This window comes from Papaver somniferum, chromosome 8 (assembly GCF_003573695.1).
Source record: "Papaver somniferum cultivar HN1 chromosome 8, ASM357369v1, whole genome shotgun sequence".
Classification (NCBI taxonomy): domain Eukaryota; kingdom Viridiplantae; phylum Streptophyta; class Magnoliopsida; order Ranunculales; family Papaveraceae; genus Papaver; species Papaver somniferum.
The window spans coordinates 1,986,799-2,004,878 of record NC_039365.1 but is presented as its reverse complement, the minus strand read 5'-3'; the positions used below and the strand labels follow the sequence as shown (position 1 = coordinate 2,004,878).

The 18,080-nt window shown below is 36.9% G+C and overlaps 1 protein-coding gene and 2 long non-coding RNA genes across 3 annotated transcripts; all 3 read left to right on the top strand.

Moving 5' to 3' along the window:
- The first annotated feature begins 1,542 nt into the window (after positions 1-1,542).
- LOC113302265 (protein RCC2-like) lies at positions 1,543-6,295 on the top strand. Its single transcript, XM_026551157.1, has 16 exons — positions 1,543-1,985; positions 2,080-2,141; positions 2,236-2,303; positions 2,553-2,674; positions 2,993-3,098; positions 3,248-3,299; positions 3,385-3,502; positions 3,607-3,637; positions 3,762-3,785; positions 3,883-4,007; positions 4,507-4,588; positions 4,850-4,972; positions 5,093-5,146; positions 5,288-5,357; positions 5,438-5,471; positions 5,572-6,295. Exons 1-16 carry the CDS (start codon positions 1,751-1,753, stop codon positions 5,985-5,987), a joined length of 1,722 nt encoding a protein of 573 aa, XP_026406942.1. The 5' UTR covers positions 1,543-1,750; the 3' UTR covers positions 5,988-6,295.
- A 7,957-nt stretch (positions 6,296-14,252) lies between these two features.
- On the top strand, positions 14,253-16,169 carry LOC113303111. The gene is made up of 4 exons (XR_003337307.1): positions 14,253-14,841; positions 15,197-15,275; positions 15,849-16,003; positions 16,104-16,169. It is a non-coding gene; the product is annotated as an uncharacterized LOC113303111 (long non-coding RNA).
- A 481-nt stretch (positions 16,170-16,650) lies between these two features.
- On the top strand, positions 16,651-17,242 carry LOC113303112. The gene is made up of 3 exons (XR_003337308.1): positions 16,651-16,813; positions 16,912-17,016; positions 17,104-17,242. It is a non-coding gene; the product is annotated as an uncharacterized LOC113303112 (long non-coding RNA).
- The last annotated feature ends 838 nt before the right edge of the window (positions 17,243-18,080 follow it).

Genomic DNA, 18,080 nt, shown 5'->3' with positions numbered 1-18,080 from the left:
TTTCTTCTGGAGTTGGATTCTACTTTTGAGGAAGCATAAATAGCAAGGCTGAATTTGGGCCCTGAAAAAATAATTGGGGACCCCTAGCTACAGGATAAAAAAGGTCATGAAATAGTAATTGGGAGTTATCCCTTATCCCTAACTTTTTTAAATGGCTAAACTACCTCAAATCATTAGTGGTAATTAATTGTTAATTAGTTTAATTAGATTAAAATCAGATTTAGGGATAAAATTTTGATAAAAAAAAAATGGTGTTTTTGTGTTGTGGAGAGGAAGAAGTTGAGTTTTTGGGGGGATTCCAGTAGAGGAATCATATTGCTCAAAATGAAGGAACCAATCCTCAAATGAAGAACCCGAAGCTCAAAACAATCAAGTAAACTTCCTATACTCGTCAAATTGTATGAATGATGCCCCAAATGGTCGATTCATGTACACTATGCAACTATTCAGGGTGAGGGTCGTTAAGTCGAGAGGGTAATAAACGAACGACTCTAAGGAGTCGTCAATTACTTGACACAACCTTTGACGATTCAAACCTGCAACTTTTGCAGGTTACGAAAAATCGTCAACCAAGTGTGATATAATTGACGACTCCAGCTAGTTAGCTCATATAGAGTCGTTAACTTAATATGTTTAGAACCCAACAACTCTAAAACTTTTTACTCTCTGAAGATGTTACTCTTAGGGTCGTTAATTACGCATTCCTATATACTGACGACCCTAGTGAGCCATTTCATAGATCAAGGGTCGGCAAGCAAAATTTATAAAACCAAACGACCCTTCAACATCGATAACGACTTCACATGACGACCCTTCAACATAGTTAACGACTACAACCATTTGACATGACGACCCTTCTTATTTTTTGAACAGGGAACAAATTTTGTATCATATAGAGTCGTTAGCGATTTTAAAATCCCTAGACGACACTATTGTAGGGAAGAAAACCAAGTTTAGGGTCGTTATCTACTACACCCTAATGGTTAACGATTTTTTATCAATTCAACATGCATATCAAAAATCGTTAAGCAATAAAAAACCGTGGTTACCTAATTTTTTTTAGTTCATTTACGACGATGAATCGGTGAGAATTTTTTTCTTCTCAGAAGTCGTTAATGGAATGAGAAACAGTGGGAGAGAGGGAGCGGAGGAGAAGAAGAATAGGAGGAGAAGAAATTATTAGAGAAGGGTAAAATAGTTATTTCACCATCATTTTGGAATCCCCATATATTTTTTGATGTGGGTATAAAATGTATCCTGGCCCCCAATTAGTTTCCATGGCCCCCAATTCATCCTTGATAAATAGTTGCATGTAATTTCTATAGGTTATGACCGCCAGCAGTACCTATGGGCTATGGCATGTTCTTGTCGTGCTAATGTGCCGTGCCCCTTGACAAATGACAAGAGGCTAACTCAAGGCCACTAGGACTAGGCCATACTTGCCTTGGATTATCCGCTGGATCAAACCGGCGGGAAACCCAAAAGCGCTATAAAAACAAATGTAATAAAATAAAATATTTTTTGTAAAATGAAAATCAAATGCTAAAATATCTTTGAAACCACTGTTTCCTTTACTTTTTTTTTCGTTCTTCACTTCTTCTCCATCTTCTTCTCGGATCTAGGTTTCCATAATCCATTAAAATCAGAAACTATTTCCCGCCCTTTTTCTAACCAGAGAACCCATTACCTTCTGCGCATTTTCTTCTCATTTTTTTTTCTTCTTTTGGTGCCGTTATAAAATTACTAAGAAATGTGGGTTTTCTGTGAAGCTGATGATAACATTCGTTATGTTAATAAAGTAGAAGAAAAGCTAATCGAAGAAGAAGAAGTTGAAAGAAATGGAGAGTTATTGTTTTGTGGTGGAACCAGTTGGGATACCTTGAGTAATTATGGACATCCAAATAATACTCATGGAAATTTGATTTCTCCTACTCGATTAACACCTTTAATTGGTGTTAACATTCGTTATGTTGCTGCTGGTTGCGGTAAATTTCCTGTATCCAATTTCAATTTTGTTTAGTGATTGTTTTTTTTTTTTTGGTCATTTTTGCTGATTAAATTGAGGTTTGTGTTTTATAGCATCTAGCCATTGTGTTGCACTGGATGTCGAAGGTCGTGTTTATACGTGGGGAAAGAATAAGGTATGAATGAGAAATTATTATCGAATTTTTTGAAAGTTTTGTTTGAAATCTTTGGATTATATGCTGCTGCTTATTGGATTTAGTCGTTCTGCAGAGGGGACAATTGGGACATGGCGATATGATTAATCGTGATAGGCCGACAATTGTATCTGGACTATCAGGGTAAGTTTATGTCTGTTAGCTGCTTTGGGTAGTGGGAATTTGAAACAACATCTTTATGTGCAAAGTCTATTTGAACTCGTTACATAAATTTGTTGGTCATTACTAACAAAATGGTTGTAACATATTCATTGGGTTGTTTAAATTCGGCTTTGCCTTGTGGAAATTACTTCTTATGGGTCGGATGGTGAACTAATCCTCTTCCATTTGTTCTTTTATCAACAATTTACGCAATATTGACATTGGCTGCAGACACAAAATAATCAAAGCAGGCGCAGGTAGAGCTCATACAGTGGTAGTGACTAATGACGGAAAGTCCTTTGCATTTGGCTGGAATAAGCATGGACAATGTGGAACAGGTTCAGTAAGGACTGGTAAGTGTAAGTTGTTTGTTGGTTAAACGACAGTGTATTCTTTTGACGGAATCAGTACTATTTGGAGAGCACTCCTGGAATTGGCGCACCAAATTGTTATCTTGCACATTCCTGTCAGTCGCATTATCTCTATAGTTGTAAATTTGGTTTTGAGTTCTTTCTTTATTTTGAGTTTATCGTTGAGCTTTTTGCTCGTAGGTCTTTTTGGTTTGTGGTTTTTAGATTCATTTGATGGTTAATCAATTTTACCTACATCAGAATTTTTTTTTCAACAGTTTTGATGCTGATTGCTCACATATCTCTTCTTAATTTCTGCAGAATTTCAGCAGTCACCAGTTTCTAGTCAAGTTTCAGAAGTCACAAATGTTGTATGTGGAGGTGATTTTACTGTGTGGCTGTCATCTGTGGAGGGATCGTCCATATTGTAGGTTTACTGTAGTTGTACTTTACTTAATTCTCGGGCAGTCGTAACTATCATTGAACATTTCCTGCAATCTTTCTGTTTAGATTGATTCCATGTTTCTAGCTTTTGTTGTTCACTTGTGGATATGCATAACTGTTTCTGTTTCTTAGAACTGCAGGTCTTCCACAATATGGTCAACTAGGGCATGGGACAGACAACGAGGTATGTCTAAGAAACATTTCACACCTACTTCTATTCAGTTGTGTTTTCTTTAGGAATTCTAATAGATTGTTTGGTTCACTTGCAGTACAATACTAAAAGTAGTGCTGTGAACCTTGCGTATGAAGCCCAACCTCATCCAAAAGCAATAGCCGCCTTTGCAGGGAAAAAAATTGTCAAAGTTGCATGTGGAACAAACCATACAGGTTTTTCCTAACTTCCACCTTCATGCATGCCACCTTACCTCCATTCTTCATGTTGCAGTAGTGTAGTACTAATGCCGCTTCTTTCTTTTTTTGTGTGCTTTCAGTTGCTGTGGATTTTGAGGGTGTTGTTTACACGTTAGTATTCCTCCACTGCTTTACCTTTTATTTAGTCGTGCTTTAGAGAGGCAACTATTGTTTTCCATCTGTTGTCGGCACTACATATTTATCTTCTCTCTCTCGCTCTCTGTTGTATATTCAGGTGGGGTTATGGTGCCTATGGAAGGTATGACTTGTTGCATATTTTAAAGATGCTTTTCTGCTCTTACTTGTAATCTTTTCTGAATTTCTAAGCTGGAACTGTTTGAGTTTGTGGTGCACAGATTGGGGCATAGAGAGCCGAAAGATGAATGGACTCCTCGTGTTGTAGCTCTCTTCCAAAAGAAGAATGTTCTACCTCCCAATGCAATTGTTGCTGCTGGTGCTCATAATTGTGCAGTCACTGCCGGTAAAAAAAAAAAAATCAGTTCTAAGTCTTAGATATTTATGAAACAGTTTCTATTATTTGTATATCCTTGTATCATATGGTTCTAGATAGTACGTTGGGCTTTATTCATCGTACAACCATTAACCATTTGCCCTAGACCTAGCTAAGCAGGGCATAGGTCATGTCTACCATATAGGAACAAGATGCCCTTACATGGTTTCTACTCAAGCTGACAAGGTTTTTGAAATGAGAGACAGAAAGGCAAGATACCTAACTAAGCAACGCATAGATCATATCTACCATATCTATCTCTGTCATAGTCAGAGCTGTACTGAGAGACGAAGTAAATTACAAATTTACCTTGTATTCTTAAGTTTTCTTGATTTATAATGTAAATTTGGTTGACGTACTATTAGTTACATTGTCTATCACTCCAGAGTCCGCACACTCTTATGGACCATGATCAGTTAGAAAAAGTGTATATTTTTGGTATAGGCTTAATGAGTTAAGCGTTTTCCAGGTGGAGGGCAATTATACATGTGGGGAAAATTGAAGGTTGCAGGCGAAGATTGGATGTATCCGAAGCCTCTTCTAACTTTAAGGTTTTGTGATGGGCTTGCATGTTTTTCCTCTAAAAGTGTTTAAGCTTTAAACTCCAATTGTTATATGATTGTTACTTGGAACCTCATTTTTAAAAATTTGTGTATATTTGTTTACACGCCTCACTGGTTGGCTCTGTTGACCCTTCCAGAAGATTCATTTCTTTCTAATTGGTTTAGCTTATATCTGGGCAACATACATTATGTGTATATATATTCACCAATCTTGTAATTAACCATATTTTCATGTCTTCCCATCGTCAGCGGCTGGAATATTCGTTGCATGGGTTCAAGCGCCACACACAATCTTGTTGGTGCTGAAAAGTCGTGTATAAGTTGGGGTAATGCTCAGTATGGAGAGCTTGGATATGGTCCTGAGGGACCAAAGTAAGTGTTGATTTTCCTTGCTATCTGTATGTTCCTGTTGGCTGGAGATATCTTAAAATCGCACTTTTCCTTATGTCCCGGTTTAACTTTGCTTTGATGTGTTTTCCCATTGTACCATAGAACTGCAGTCAATCCCAAAAAAATTGATGTCCTTGAGGGTATGCATGTAATGAGGTATGAGTTTGGTAGCTCTTTTTCGTCGTCTGTGTTAAGTGCTGCATAAATTTCAAGATCTATCTGGCATCTTTCAAAATTTTCAAGACTAACCGATAAAAATGACTAATCCTGGATTTGGCTGTAAAATAACTTTTACAGTGTCGCCTGTGGTTCATATTATTCAATGGTGGTGGTTGATAGAACAAATGTTGGTGATAAGCTTGATCAGGTAAGCACTGTCGTAAAAAATCTAAATAACGAAAAAAATACAGCAGATGTGAGTAATCTATTTTCCTGTCCCGACTGCAGCTTGATGTTTATGATGGTAAAGCTTCTGAAGAAGGTGAGTTTTGGTTAGGCTTATTGTAATCTTACATTCTATTGAGTCGTGCTTCTGCTGTTTTTGTCAAGTTATTCATTAAAGTTGATTCTCCCCCCTACAGGGACTGCTGAAGCCAAGGCTAAAAGTCCTGCACCAAAGAAAGGTGGTGCTGAAGCGTCATCCAAAAGGAAGAAGTCTAAAGATTCGTCAGAGTCTACCGAACCCAAGGCTGTTTCTCCTGCGCCCAAGAAAGGTGGTGCAAAAGCTTCATCCAGTAAAAGGAAGAAGAAGTCTACAGGTTCGCCAGAGTCTGAAAATGAAGAGGATGAGCGTGACGGTGGTGGCTGTGAAAATGGATCAGATGATGATGAGAATGGTCATGTAGAAGAAAGAAAACGCGGTGGTGGTAAAGGAGGAAGAGGTAATGGTGCAAAGTCACCTGCAGCCTCCGGACGTGGGCGAGGACGCTCTCCTTCTGCAGAAAAGAAAACCAGGAGAGGTGCTGGTGGAAAGAGAGGCAGGCCAAGAAAGTCGTGAGGCAATTTTGCATCTTCTCTTGATTTTAACCCGAGAGAGAAGCAATAACACCAACCATAATAAATTGTAGTGTTAGTGTTTTGGCTTTATTAGTTAAAGCAGGATTTAATTTCCTTGGCTCTCCAATTTGTTATGTTTTAGTGTTGCTGCAGAAAACATACTCAAGTGCTTAGAAGTTCTTGCAGCAACACCTTGCCATCACCCTTCATTTTGAATGGAAGTTGGGAAGTGTTAACTTCCGTCTTTATAATCTAACGGCTGTAGATGATATAATCTTACTTGATGCATTCAATGAGCACAAATCATATTCACAGATGCACATATATCCTACGTGGAATTTCACTGAAGATACTATATAAGAAAGCTAGTATAGAAATTGCTTAATCAAAATTAGGTTTATGTGATCATCAATGACTGCACCAGCTTTACAATGCAGGAAACTGCTGAATGCTGCTAATTCTCAAACAGGGGCCAAACCCATAGCTAAAGACTGACAAGTGATCCTTGAAAATTAAAAAGATAAAGACTTATCATTCTACAGGTTGACCATCATTTCCATATCAAATACCAGCATACAGAAATCATATTCTGACTCAATCATATTGACTGAATTACTGGACTAAAAAACTTCCCAACAATACTAAAAATGAAAAAAAGAGTCTTTGGATTGCTACAGTTCATGAAAAGACTCTAAAAGCAGTCAGAACATTTCATGAAAACACATTAAAAAGAAAAATGGATATCCGGTGGAAGGATGCTACCACTAGGATGTTGCAACTCCTGCCGAACAAAATACTACTACTTCTTCTTGCCTTTATTCTTTCCAGCCTGCTTCTTGACACTTGATTTTCTTGCTATAAGGAGTATATTTAATAATCAGCCCAGACAAACCAATTTTTGCAAATAGTTTCAATTCTGGATCCGCAGTCAACTTGTTAAAGCAGTCGCCAATTTTTGCGTACTGAATATGGTGAGCCTCATCACTGGAACAAAGTGAATAAAGTCAAGTATGCTCAACAACAACAATAAAGCATGCTTCTATGAACCAGACAGTAAAATGTTCAAAAGACAGTGGTCTGCAACGCAGAGAGAGACTTAAGATGGATCAAAAGAATTAAAATAATTGAATAAGCTCAGATTCAGCTGGACATTCGGTATAATTTGTATGGCCAAAATTGGAGAAGCAAACATTTCCATCACTTGAACTTCCATCCTCCATTTCATCTTTTCCGACACATTTTGAGTTTTTTGGGTATAGTATTCTCAATATGTCTTCACTGGAATGAATCAAATCCACATCTATCTCTAAGACATTGTGGCCCAAAAGTTCTCTCCGAACATTTCCTGACCTCAAACAGACCAAAGGATCCCTAATTTCTTTGCTCGAGGATCTCAGCAAACGCACATATAGCATGCTCTGATACCATATTATGATACGGGCATCCAACTCAAAACCAATTGGCAATGAGTGTAGAGTCCTAAGAGCATCCACAGTGGGCGAGTATAACCAAATTTATGGGATGAGATCGTAACACAGTGGGACGGAGTAAAGATCAAATTTGGACCAAAGATCAAATTTCAGACCAAATATGGTCGCGACCAAATCCCAAATTCTAATATAGTCGGGCGTAAATTTAAAGTACGCTTGTTGCTGGGCGTAAATTTAAAGTACGCTTGTTAACGGGCGGAGATTTAAATTACGCCCGATGAAATTTTAATTAAATAAAAAAAAAAAAAAGAGTGAGGCGGACTTTTAAAGTCCGCCTGTTAAAATTTGCAAAGAGAGGGGCGGACTTTTAAAGTCCGCCTGATGGAATTTTAGTGAGGCGGACTTTTAAAGTCCGCCTGTTAAAATTTATAAAGGATGGGGCGGACTTTTAAAGTCCGCCTGATGGAATTTTAATGGGGCGGACTTTTAAAGTCCGCCTGACCAAATTTTAATCATGTACCGTTGCGTCACACCACGGACTAAACCCAAATTTTGGTCTTTTTTTTGATCTTTGATCTTTGGTTTTGATCGCACCACTGCAGTTGCTCTAAGGGATTATAAACCGCAGGATCTTAGATTGCCCAACAATGTGGGAATAATAATCTCAACATAGAATGACCTCAACTGCCTCTACTATGCGCCCAGCCTTCTCTAACATATCTGCCTCAAGAAGTAGATTCCCTTTCATTCTTGCAACAGCGGCAGCTTCCATAAAATTTTCAGACCCCGCTTCAAAGAGGATGAGCTCATCAATATAATCATGCGACCTTAAAAAAGTTGTTATCATGTCCAACGAGTTAAAGGATTTGATAAACTTCATCATATTGATAGTAGGATCATTCTGTTTATGATAATGAAGGGCACATCTCTTGAGAAAGCATTGTTCTATATCGATCAGATCTTGACTTTTGGCTGTATCAGGGTTTAGCCTTGCACTTTCTTTCCAATGCTGTATGAACTGAAGACCGGTTTCAAAGAGATTACCATTTGTGCAAACTAGCAAGCACTTGGAAAAGCAGTTACACCTAGAATACACATCAGCTGCAGTAGACCAACAACCAGCAAGACTAAAACAGTCGCCGGCATCTTCTAGTCTAGATTCCCCACAATTTTCCAAATAAATCATACCTGTTGCATAAAAAGAAGTTAAAATATAACCTGATTGGCAGGATGATTTCAGAGCCATACACAGGCAATCACCTGATCAGTGACTAGCAATCCAAATTCAGGGAACATGAGCCGAAAAGGCTAATGTAGATTCAATATACAGGTTTATTAAGGCAGAAGAGAAATAAAGAAACTTGTGATGTATGTCTTTGTGATACTTTAGTGAATATTGTCCGGATGAATTCAAACTCTAGTTTCAAGATTTTCAGAATGAACCTTTTTGATTTCCAAGGTTCTTTCTACAATTATTGGGCGTGATACAAACCATTATGATCGAAATTGACAAGCCCCATTGTTCGAATCCTATAAGCAAGATTGTTATAGCATCTACAATGATAGACTGTACATGTACAAGTGAATATTTGCAACATGTAAATGTTGCTAAAAGTTTTGCATTATTTGGGGCTGGGTTAATACATGGTTTTATGACGAGTTATGGGCATACCCGACCTCAAAACTACTGCGAGTCCGTGACTTCCATATGGGCATAAATACCTCAGTTGTAATATAGCGATCGGAACTTTCAAGTGGGAGAAGGTTCAAATTGTTTTACTAATGTTGTTTTGAGGTACACCACAATTTAAAAATCAAATGATGAAACAGTATACATGTTCAAAAAAGCCAGATTTCTAGACACGATTCCTAAGTGCAGAAGACACAGAGGTAATATCCTTTAGGAAAATAACCAATACCTTCTCTTTTGAAATCTCTCAACTCCATGAAACACTTGGCAGAAATATCAGCCTTGCCTATTGATTCATAAATCTCAGCTGCCTCCACAAGAGCAACGCTCCAGGAATGAATCACCAGCTCTTTCAAAGCACATTGTCGCCATCTCAAAATTACCTTCATTCAGTAACTGCATGAAAATTAAGCATGTATAAATTCCAGAAATTGGGTAAATTTTAGAAATCTAGATAAATGACCGCACAAAAATTGGTTGTGTTCATGAATGTGTATAAAGACTTAAAAGTTCAAATTTCAACCTTGATACCACGTGAACTCCATTCCTCTTTGCTGCTAGTACGAGTTATAGCAACATATAATTGCTTCAGTTCAGAGCAGAGGATTTGGTGTTTCGCCTGCATGAGTACGGAAGTTCTGGTTCAAATGATAGATGTCGGAAACACGAGGTTGATCCATGCCTTTTGCATTACCCGTGCCATCACTTCCTGAATCCAAAAAAAACTCGTTGTAGAACAAAGATTTTGCATCTTGGAATCTGAAATCAACCCACCAGCAATAGTTTGCGCTGTATCACCAGAAAAAACGAATCCTTCCACAAAATTTCTACAAATATATTTAAAAAGACCAATCTGTCTCATCGTGAGATCTTGTACTTCATCAATATTTCTGATATGTTATGACAAGTGGATAACTTTCAGATGGAATGTCTTTGAGAGAATCTGGTATATCTCGAAATTGAACTGCATCATCAAAATCGGGCAATTCAATGGAATTGTGTCCTGCTGAGGCCCTGCCACGGCTGATAAAGCTGTATTAAAAGTACAAGAAATTAATTGGAGTACAGAAATTACTAATAGAGAAAAATACTTAATCCACAAAGTGAATATACATAATTTCCAATTTCATCTAAACCCACAAAGGCACCACCATTTTTAAAACTAACATACAAAAATAAGTAATAGAGAAATTTCATACCTTTTCAAGTTAGAAATTTGGGTTTTAACGGCAGAGCACAGTGTCGGGCTGACTGTTACGAATAATTACTGTAAGACAGTACCTTTTTTCTCATTCCCAACCACTCTGCACACATTCCCAGTTGGAGCACTCAAAGAAATATTTCCCATGGCTCCAACAAGTCCTTTAGAAGAAAAGTAGTGTTGCTGCTCCTTTTGAAACAATTTCATTGTCAAAACAGTGGTTTTCCCTGTTCCAGACCTGCCAAGAATAAAAGTACTTCTAGGGAAAAGAATGATTTCTAATTCTTTATCTGTTACTTCAAAAGGAAGGTCGAGCTCTTTTCCATCACTTCCCGAGAGCAAATGGTTCACTAAACCAGTTGATAAGGAGTAGAACTTCATGAGTAATAGACTATCTCTCACTTTTGCATTTTCAATGTAACATCTTCCATCTGATACCGCATCACTTGAACTATCTACTAAGTCACCGTTGTTAGTGTTCTTATATCTAACAATCTCGTCATCTATTCTCCAGGTGATTGGCATTACCAAATCCCTGCAAAAACAGATTATGAAAAGTATGTGCATAAATTACTAAAATCTGTAGTAAAATAATGTTAACATTCGCACGTAAAGCAGCATTGAAATTAAGAGTTGATCAATATTCACCATCTAAAGTTCAATGAAGAATTCAAGAGACATTACAACAACAAAAAACTGGTGTTTTGATGCCATACATACCCCTCAACGCGTTCCATCTTACAGCGGTTGAGGTAATCGTCGGTGTATATGGAGAAAATGCTGCCCAGACTCTTCACTAATTTAGGTATTTCCTCAGGAGGTAAAATATCCCAGATCTTTAAAACTTGAGTGTAGGATGAATATTTTGCAACATCAACGCTAGTAATAATATAAATACTTCCAACCTTATATTGTTTCACAAGCTGGACAGAGTTACTACAAAGTTTCAGCCTTAAGCTTCTTGGGACGCCAACCATTGGAAAGTTTAACCAATAGATTAACCACAGACTTTTGTGTTTGTGATGATTTCAACTTCCCAAATGATTTCCTAAAGTTATTGCTGAACAAGACCTGTATGTATGAGGTAAGAGAAATGAGCAATGAGTAGAGATCAACTGATCAAGTAAATTATCTTGGAGTAGTTTACCTTCCACGATGCACTTTTCAAAAGCATACTATCTTCATTAAGTAAATTATCTAACTGATCAAGCTCTTTGTTGGCTTTGATCATTGCTTTCACTAGCTCTTCTTCTTCATCGGCATTAAAAAAACGATGCCGCTGCTTTGCATCACTAATTAAATCTTCCCAGAAAGATCCAATTTTACCCAATTTTTTGTCATTCCCCAAAATCCAAAGGCAGTGCCTGAAAAGGTACCACGCAACAAGTTAACGAAGACTGAAAGATGTCTAATAAACATTAGCGTACATAGAAATCTTTTACGTTTTACCAAAAAAACACACTAGTTGTACCTAGCCCGTGTCAGAGCGACATTAGTACATTGCGGATTAGAAATGAACCCATCTGATTCCCCACTGTGATTATATCCTACAGTAGATATTATTATGACATCTTCCTCGCCGCCATAGAATCCATCTGCTGAGCTCACCTTCACTACAAAGTCCTTTAGCTTCTCATATTTCTGACCAACTTTATTATCTATTGCAGCAACTTGGGCAGCATAAGGAGATATAATACCAATAGTTATGCTATGCTTTGAGCCTTCCCATGCTGTCAACGGTAAAAAGCATCCTTTATAAGTAGAATAAATGGAGTAATCATGATTTAACAATTCAACAATTGTTTAAACAAATTCTACATATTACATCCGCAGTTGGAAATAATATTGAAATTTGAATCCTTAAGCTATACCAAAACTTGTTAAATAAAAGTCTGTTGGTTTGCATAGTCTTTGCAAAGGCTAAAAACAATGTTCCAAAATACAGGGCAACCAAAAAGAATGCCCTGAGCCTGTAATTTAATAGTGTCCTACAGCTACAGGTGATGATAACGCAGAGTACAATGAAATGCTAAGAAATCAGATAACAATTCAATAGGTCGCCTCAATTCAATTATGAAAGAAAGCTTCTCGTTATACAAACTTTCTCTATTTTATGCTACTCTATAACTCAGACCTCATGCCCAATATAGTGAACTTATGTTGACCCTATACAGCTGATTATTCCTACTCCACAGAATACGAAAGATGAAACTAAAAGAACGCTCTACTTGTTAGCAAGAAGGTTATTGCATTTAATTTAACTTTACACGTCTATAATATATATATATATAATAAAACAGCAATGGTATCCTCACTAACACTTAAAAAAAAAAAGATTGAGGCACAAGAATGGAAGAACAATTAAATGTAAAACTACATATCTACTTAACCATATATAGCATAGTGAAGAAGCTATTGCAATCAATTAATTAACATGGATCATACCTTTATAAAGGTTCCGAACTATTGCCAGTATAACTGCCACTTCAACCATATTTTTTAAACCATGCCCAGCTTCATCTGGCTCCTCCCTTCCATTTGAAATATTTATGAAAGAGTAGGGACCAAACATGGCTCCTGGTAGATAGCATTTTTGAAACTTTTCACCAAGAACACTTGGAGCATCTATAATCTGGTTTCTATAAAATTCGCGATTCGTGAAAGAGCTTATTTCAGGATGCATTCTGTACTGCATGTTGAGAAGGTCCTCCGAGTGCCCAAACAAACCCAACCTCTCAAATAGACTTCTTCCAAAGCCAGCTTCATCAGACACCTAAAATTACAATGCACTAGAGAACATTAAGAATGAAAACATTCAATTAAAGCGAAGAAACTGATGTTATACTTACCCTGCTTTTGACCCTGGCTTGTGGATGGCACTCATCACCAATTAAGACAGTGTGTCGTATAGCGTCAAGCTGCATGGGAATCACTGATTCATACTCTTTCAATTGAGCAGCTTCATCGATTACCAACAAATCCAGTGGTTCCAGGTCCACCTCATGCAGAATATAAGAGTTTGACACTGTAGAAAAAATGAGGGATGAATTTTTCAAACAGAACCCTGTTAAGAAACTTCTATCGTGGAATTTGGAAGGCAATCACCAAGTGAATGACAGACAGATCTTAAAACTTGCACACTTTCAATCCTCATCTTGGGTAATGTGGCTGAAGTATAATCAAACGCTCGACTTCCTTCTGCCTCCTTGGAAGAATTCTCTTGCTGTGCAAAGAGTTCCTCTAATTCCTTGTCAGACACCCGACATTGAGAGAGCAAAATTTCAAAACATTCAAGCAAACCACAAAGGGTAAACATCTTTCCGAAATTATCCGCCAATATAACTCTTTCAGGGAGATGAGTGCATAATAATCTGATGCTTCTTTTGAGTGGTACCGCTAAACCTCTGAATCGGTCTTTTGCAAACTTGAGAAGAGACGTGCACTTCAGAATTAACTCCAATTTTCTCCAAAAGCAAATGATACTGATATACACAATCTTCAAGAAAATCCACCATGGAATTGAAATGTTTCTTCCAACCAGTTAATGGAGCAAAACACTTGATAAGACTGTCCACACGATCATCCACATAAATCTCTCTAAGATCACCACATAACTCCAATCTATCCATATTCCCAACACTACACCAAATTCCCGGATTCGTAACAGGAATTCGTAACAGCTTTGTGGCCGTTATAAAATTCCCGTTACAATTGTCCGTTACAAGACATTCGTAACAGGGTATAGTCGTTACGAAGTTTTTCTAGGCGTTCCAGTCACACGCTTGGTAACACAAGGGTGGTCACACTTGGGTTTGTTTCCACCCAACATAGTTTTAACTAAATGATGTTTCCTCCCATTCCAAGGTGGCATAATATCCCTACATGCGTATAACCCTAACTCTCTACTTTCCTTATCTTCTTCTTTTTCCATTTCCAAAAGCTCCCGACGCAGCTTCTTCTTCAAAATCTTCTCCATCCTCTCCTTTGTTTTCTCAGATAAAATCGATCACAATATTCGCAGTTATGAGATTGAGGAAAGTTAAAAGTTGATTTTCCTTTAAATCTAGCGAAGATGGTGAAGGAATAAAACCCTAAATCAATTTTTGTTGTCATGCTTTTGTTGCTGTTAATTGAGAGATGATTTCGCGAGCAACTTTGTTATACTTCATTAGCTTAAATTTCAATTTCGATTAAGAATCCTAAGTAAATCTTCTTTAAATTTTAATTTCAGTTGTAAACCCTAACCTTTTTTTTTTTTTTTAATTTCAGACACCTCCAGATTCAGATATATAGGGCTTCTGAATAAGACCTTCAGGGAAACTAATAACTGGTTGTTTGTGATTTTAATTTTACTCACCTCTCGGTTTCAATCTCAATTCTACACCATTTTTTGATTTTGAATCTGTGCGTGTGGATCTAATAACTGGTTGTTTGTGAATTGTGCTGGAAAACTTAGAGGAGAACTCACAAGAGAAGAAGCCTTGAGGTAGATTTCACAAGAGGATGCAATACAACAGATGTTTCGTTACTGCTGGTATAATTTCTTCTTCTCTATTCCATTGATTTTAAGTTAATGTTGGTGTGAATCATATCTTTGAGGATCTTTTTGTGTGTATACTGCTTGTTATAAGTTGTTATGTGTGTTTTGGATGTTAAATAGGTTGTTGTAATCACTAATTTAGTAAGAAAAGATGGGTTTTAGCTATTAAACTTGTTTGTATTGGATCTTGAAGGTTTTTTTTTTTATAGAATTGCGGTTAGTTTGTGTCGAAAACTATGAATGAAGACTAAGTTGTTGCTTAATAATGAGTGTGCTTTAGTTAATTTCTTGCAATGCAGGGTTTTCTAATTTTGTTTAACTTGTTTTGCATATATCCGTTGGTTGGAAGTAATAGCAGCAATGAGCGCCCATGAGTACCGATTTGAGGTGAAACAAGAGGAGAAGTTTGGTTCTTTTGGAGCCTCATGGTAAGAAATACATGCTTGATCTAAGATTGAGATTACTATTTAATTGAAAATTCCTTCAGTCAACAGGAATTTAACATCAGTGTTTTTTTAGTTATCTTATGGTTATATTGGGATGGTCATATTTACTGCAAGGATCAATAGGTCCTCTTTAGATAAGTTAGGTTAATGACAGCTAATGGATTTATTCATTGGATGTCCACTGCACTTTTATGTGTTTGTAGCTGGAAGGACAATTTACTTCCCCTACTTTACTTCCATATCGTAAATTGGTCTAAGTTGCTTAACGCTATTTTGTATGTCGTATGGTTTACAATCCCATAGCTTTACCCTGTTGAAGTGCTAATTGTATCTACAAATTTCTTAAGTTTTGTTTTCAAGTTGCTGATTGGTTCTATATCATGGATTGGGTTCAGAACCAGTTAACTGGTGAAATTCCTAGGTTATCTACTGGGATGAAGTAATGAAATATTTTTGAGTACATTCCTGCCTTAGAATATTCATGTTCGATTTATCAAATTTTCAGTGCGTTATATCTTCGTTGTGTTCTTACCATGAGAGTCTGATTTGTTGCAGAGGCCTGTGGAATATATAAGAACATGAAAACTTAATGGAAAATAAATCACTAAGCACCCCATGACACAAACGGAATGTGTCTTGCTGATGAACCCAATGGGTTAAATGGTAAAGAATGGAAGGATCTTCTGTAATTTTGGACTACTTACCATCAGGTAAATTCATAACTCTGTTATGTTCCACTTAGTAATTTTCTTCTTTACATTCATGTCTAATTTTTTCTGACATGTGTAATGGCTATGTGCTTTCTGATAGCAACGTCAAAATAAGAAGCCATGAAAAGGCCAAGCATACAATGGGACAAAAAACTTTTCTCGATGCAAATCTAAATTGGTACGTACATACATGCATCTCACTTTGCAATCCTGCAACACGAAAGCTATTTGAGGTGTATTATTTGGTCTCAGATTTGATGGTTCATGGTTGAAATATTTCTCATATTTGTCTGTGCAAAGTATGGTACAACTGGTATTTACTCAGAAAGCATGTTAAGATACGTTAAATGTGTGAATGACTATGAAATTGGGTTGCTAATGTACTTGGATTAGCTGTCTTGTGTGGGAAAATTTTCTGTTACCAGACCATGAAACTCCAATTATGTTCAGCACCTGATAAATAAGACAGTGACGTTCTCTGATTGCTGGAGATTTGGCTTGGTCGGGTCAAACTCATAGATGTGTCCGACCTCGTTTGCGAAGTCGTTGGTCAACCATTTTGAATTGAGTTTCACTATATATAATTCAAGTTTATGTATTGGTTTTTATCAGTAATGGTATTGCTATTCGATTGGTCAAAGGCAATCTTCTGGGCAATCTTGCACCGAAGAATGCAGGTTCTGCATTCCAATTAGTTGTAAATCAATTCAAGTTGCTGATTGGTTCAATATCAAGGATTGGGTTCAGAACCAGTTAACTGGTGAAATTCCTAGGTTAATCTACTGGGATGAAGTGCTGCAGTATTTTTGGGTACATTCCTGCCTTAGAATAATCATGTTCGATTTATCAAATTTTCAGTGGGTTATATCTTTGTTGTGTTCTTACCATGAGATTCTGATTTGTTGCAGAGGCCTGTGAGTCGATGGCCTACAACAGAGACTGTTCATGCGTTAAGAAATGGAGCTGATGTAATGAAGTCAAACCCCATTGGAGCCGCTGCAGACTTTGATGAGGTAACCTTTTACATTTTATTTGTATTTGTTCAGACTTAAATTAACTTTAACCAGAGAGTGGTAGTCAATTATCTTTGTTGGTTGCAGGATGAGTTCTAAGCTGAACTTGAGTAGTTGGTCAAGAAGCTTGCAAAGAAGTTCCATGCTTTTCTAGCCTCAGAGGATGTTATCAAGCAGATTCATTGTCTTCTTGGACCTGGACTTAACAAGGCAAGCATGTTTTTCTACCAAGAACTATAGTTATTTGTTCACTTGTGATTTTTGTTCACTGTTGATTGTATTTTATTTGTTTTAGCTTATGTGTGATACATAACTGCAAGCATGTTTTTCTACCAATAATAAATGCATGTTGTAGTCGTCTATGTGATACATAACTGTTTATATGAATAGAAGCTAGTCGGATGAGTCAACAGAGATGCGGAAAAGGAAAACAACACACACAATTTTTTATTCTATATTGATTTTGCATTTCATCTTATATGTCCTGTTTGACTGTTGCTTGTTGCGCCAGTGGATGATGCATGGATTAACATGTACAGTTGTTTGCCTAGTAGCACATATAATATTACTCTTACTAAATCATGCTTAATTTCATCTTATATAGAACTTCTTTCAATCTTGTAGCAGTTATCGAAATATTGAAGGTATTTAGGAATTTGATGGTGGAATCCGTGGCCTTATGCAAAATACCATGTTGAGAGCCCGTGACCTCTCTAGATGTTCAGTTTTTTATGCTTGTAAATTTCATAAATTTGGTAGCCTTTCTTATAAATTTTCTGGTTTGTTTCATGTAGTATGGGTTGGGAATTATGAACTTAAAGCGAGGGATTATGAAGAACTTGATGATGAATTCTTGGCAACTAGTGTTTGGGAAGTATCTGCAAGCTTTGAGTAAGTTACTATGTAGTGTATGAGCTGAACTTACAAGTAAAAATGATTTGGAACTTAATGTATTCCCTTAGAGTCTGATACTTCACAAAATATAATTTGGTACTTAGAGAATATAAGTTCTTTTTTGATATGAATTGATTGAACGTGATGTTATGAATATATTGATGGAAGAA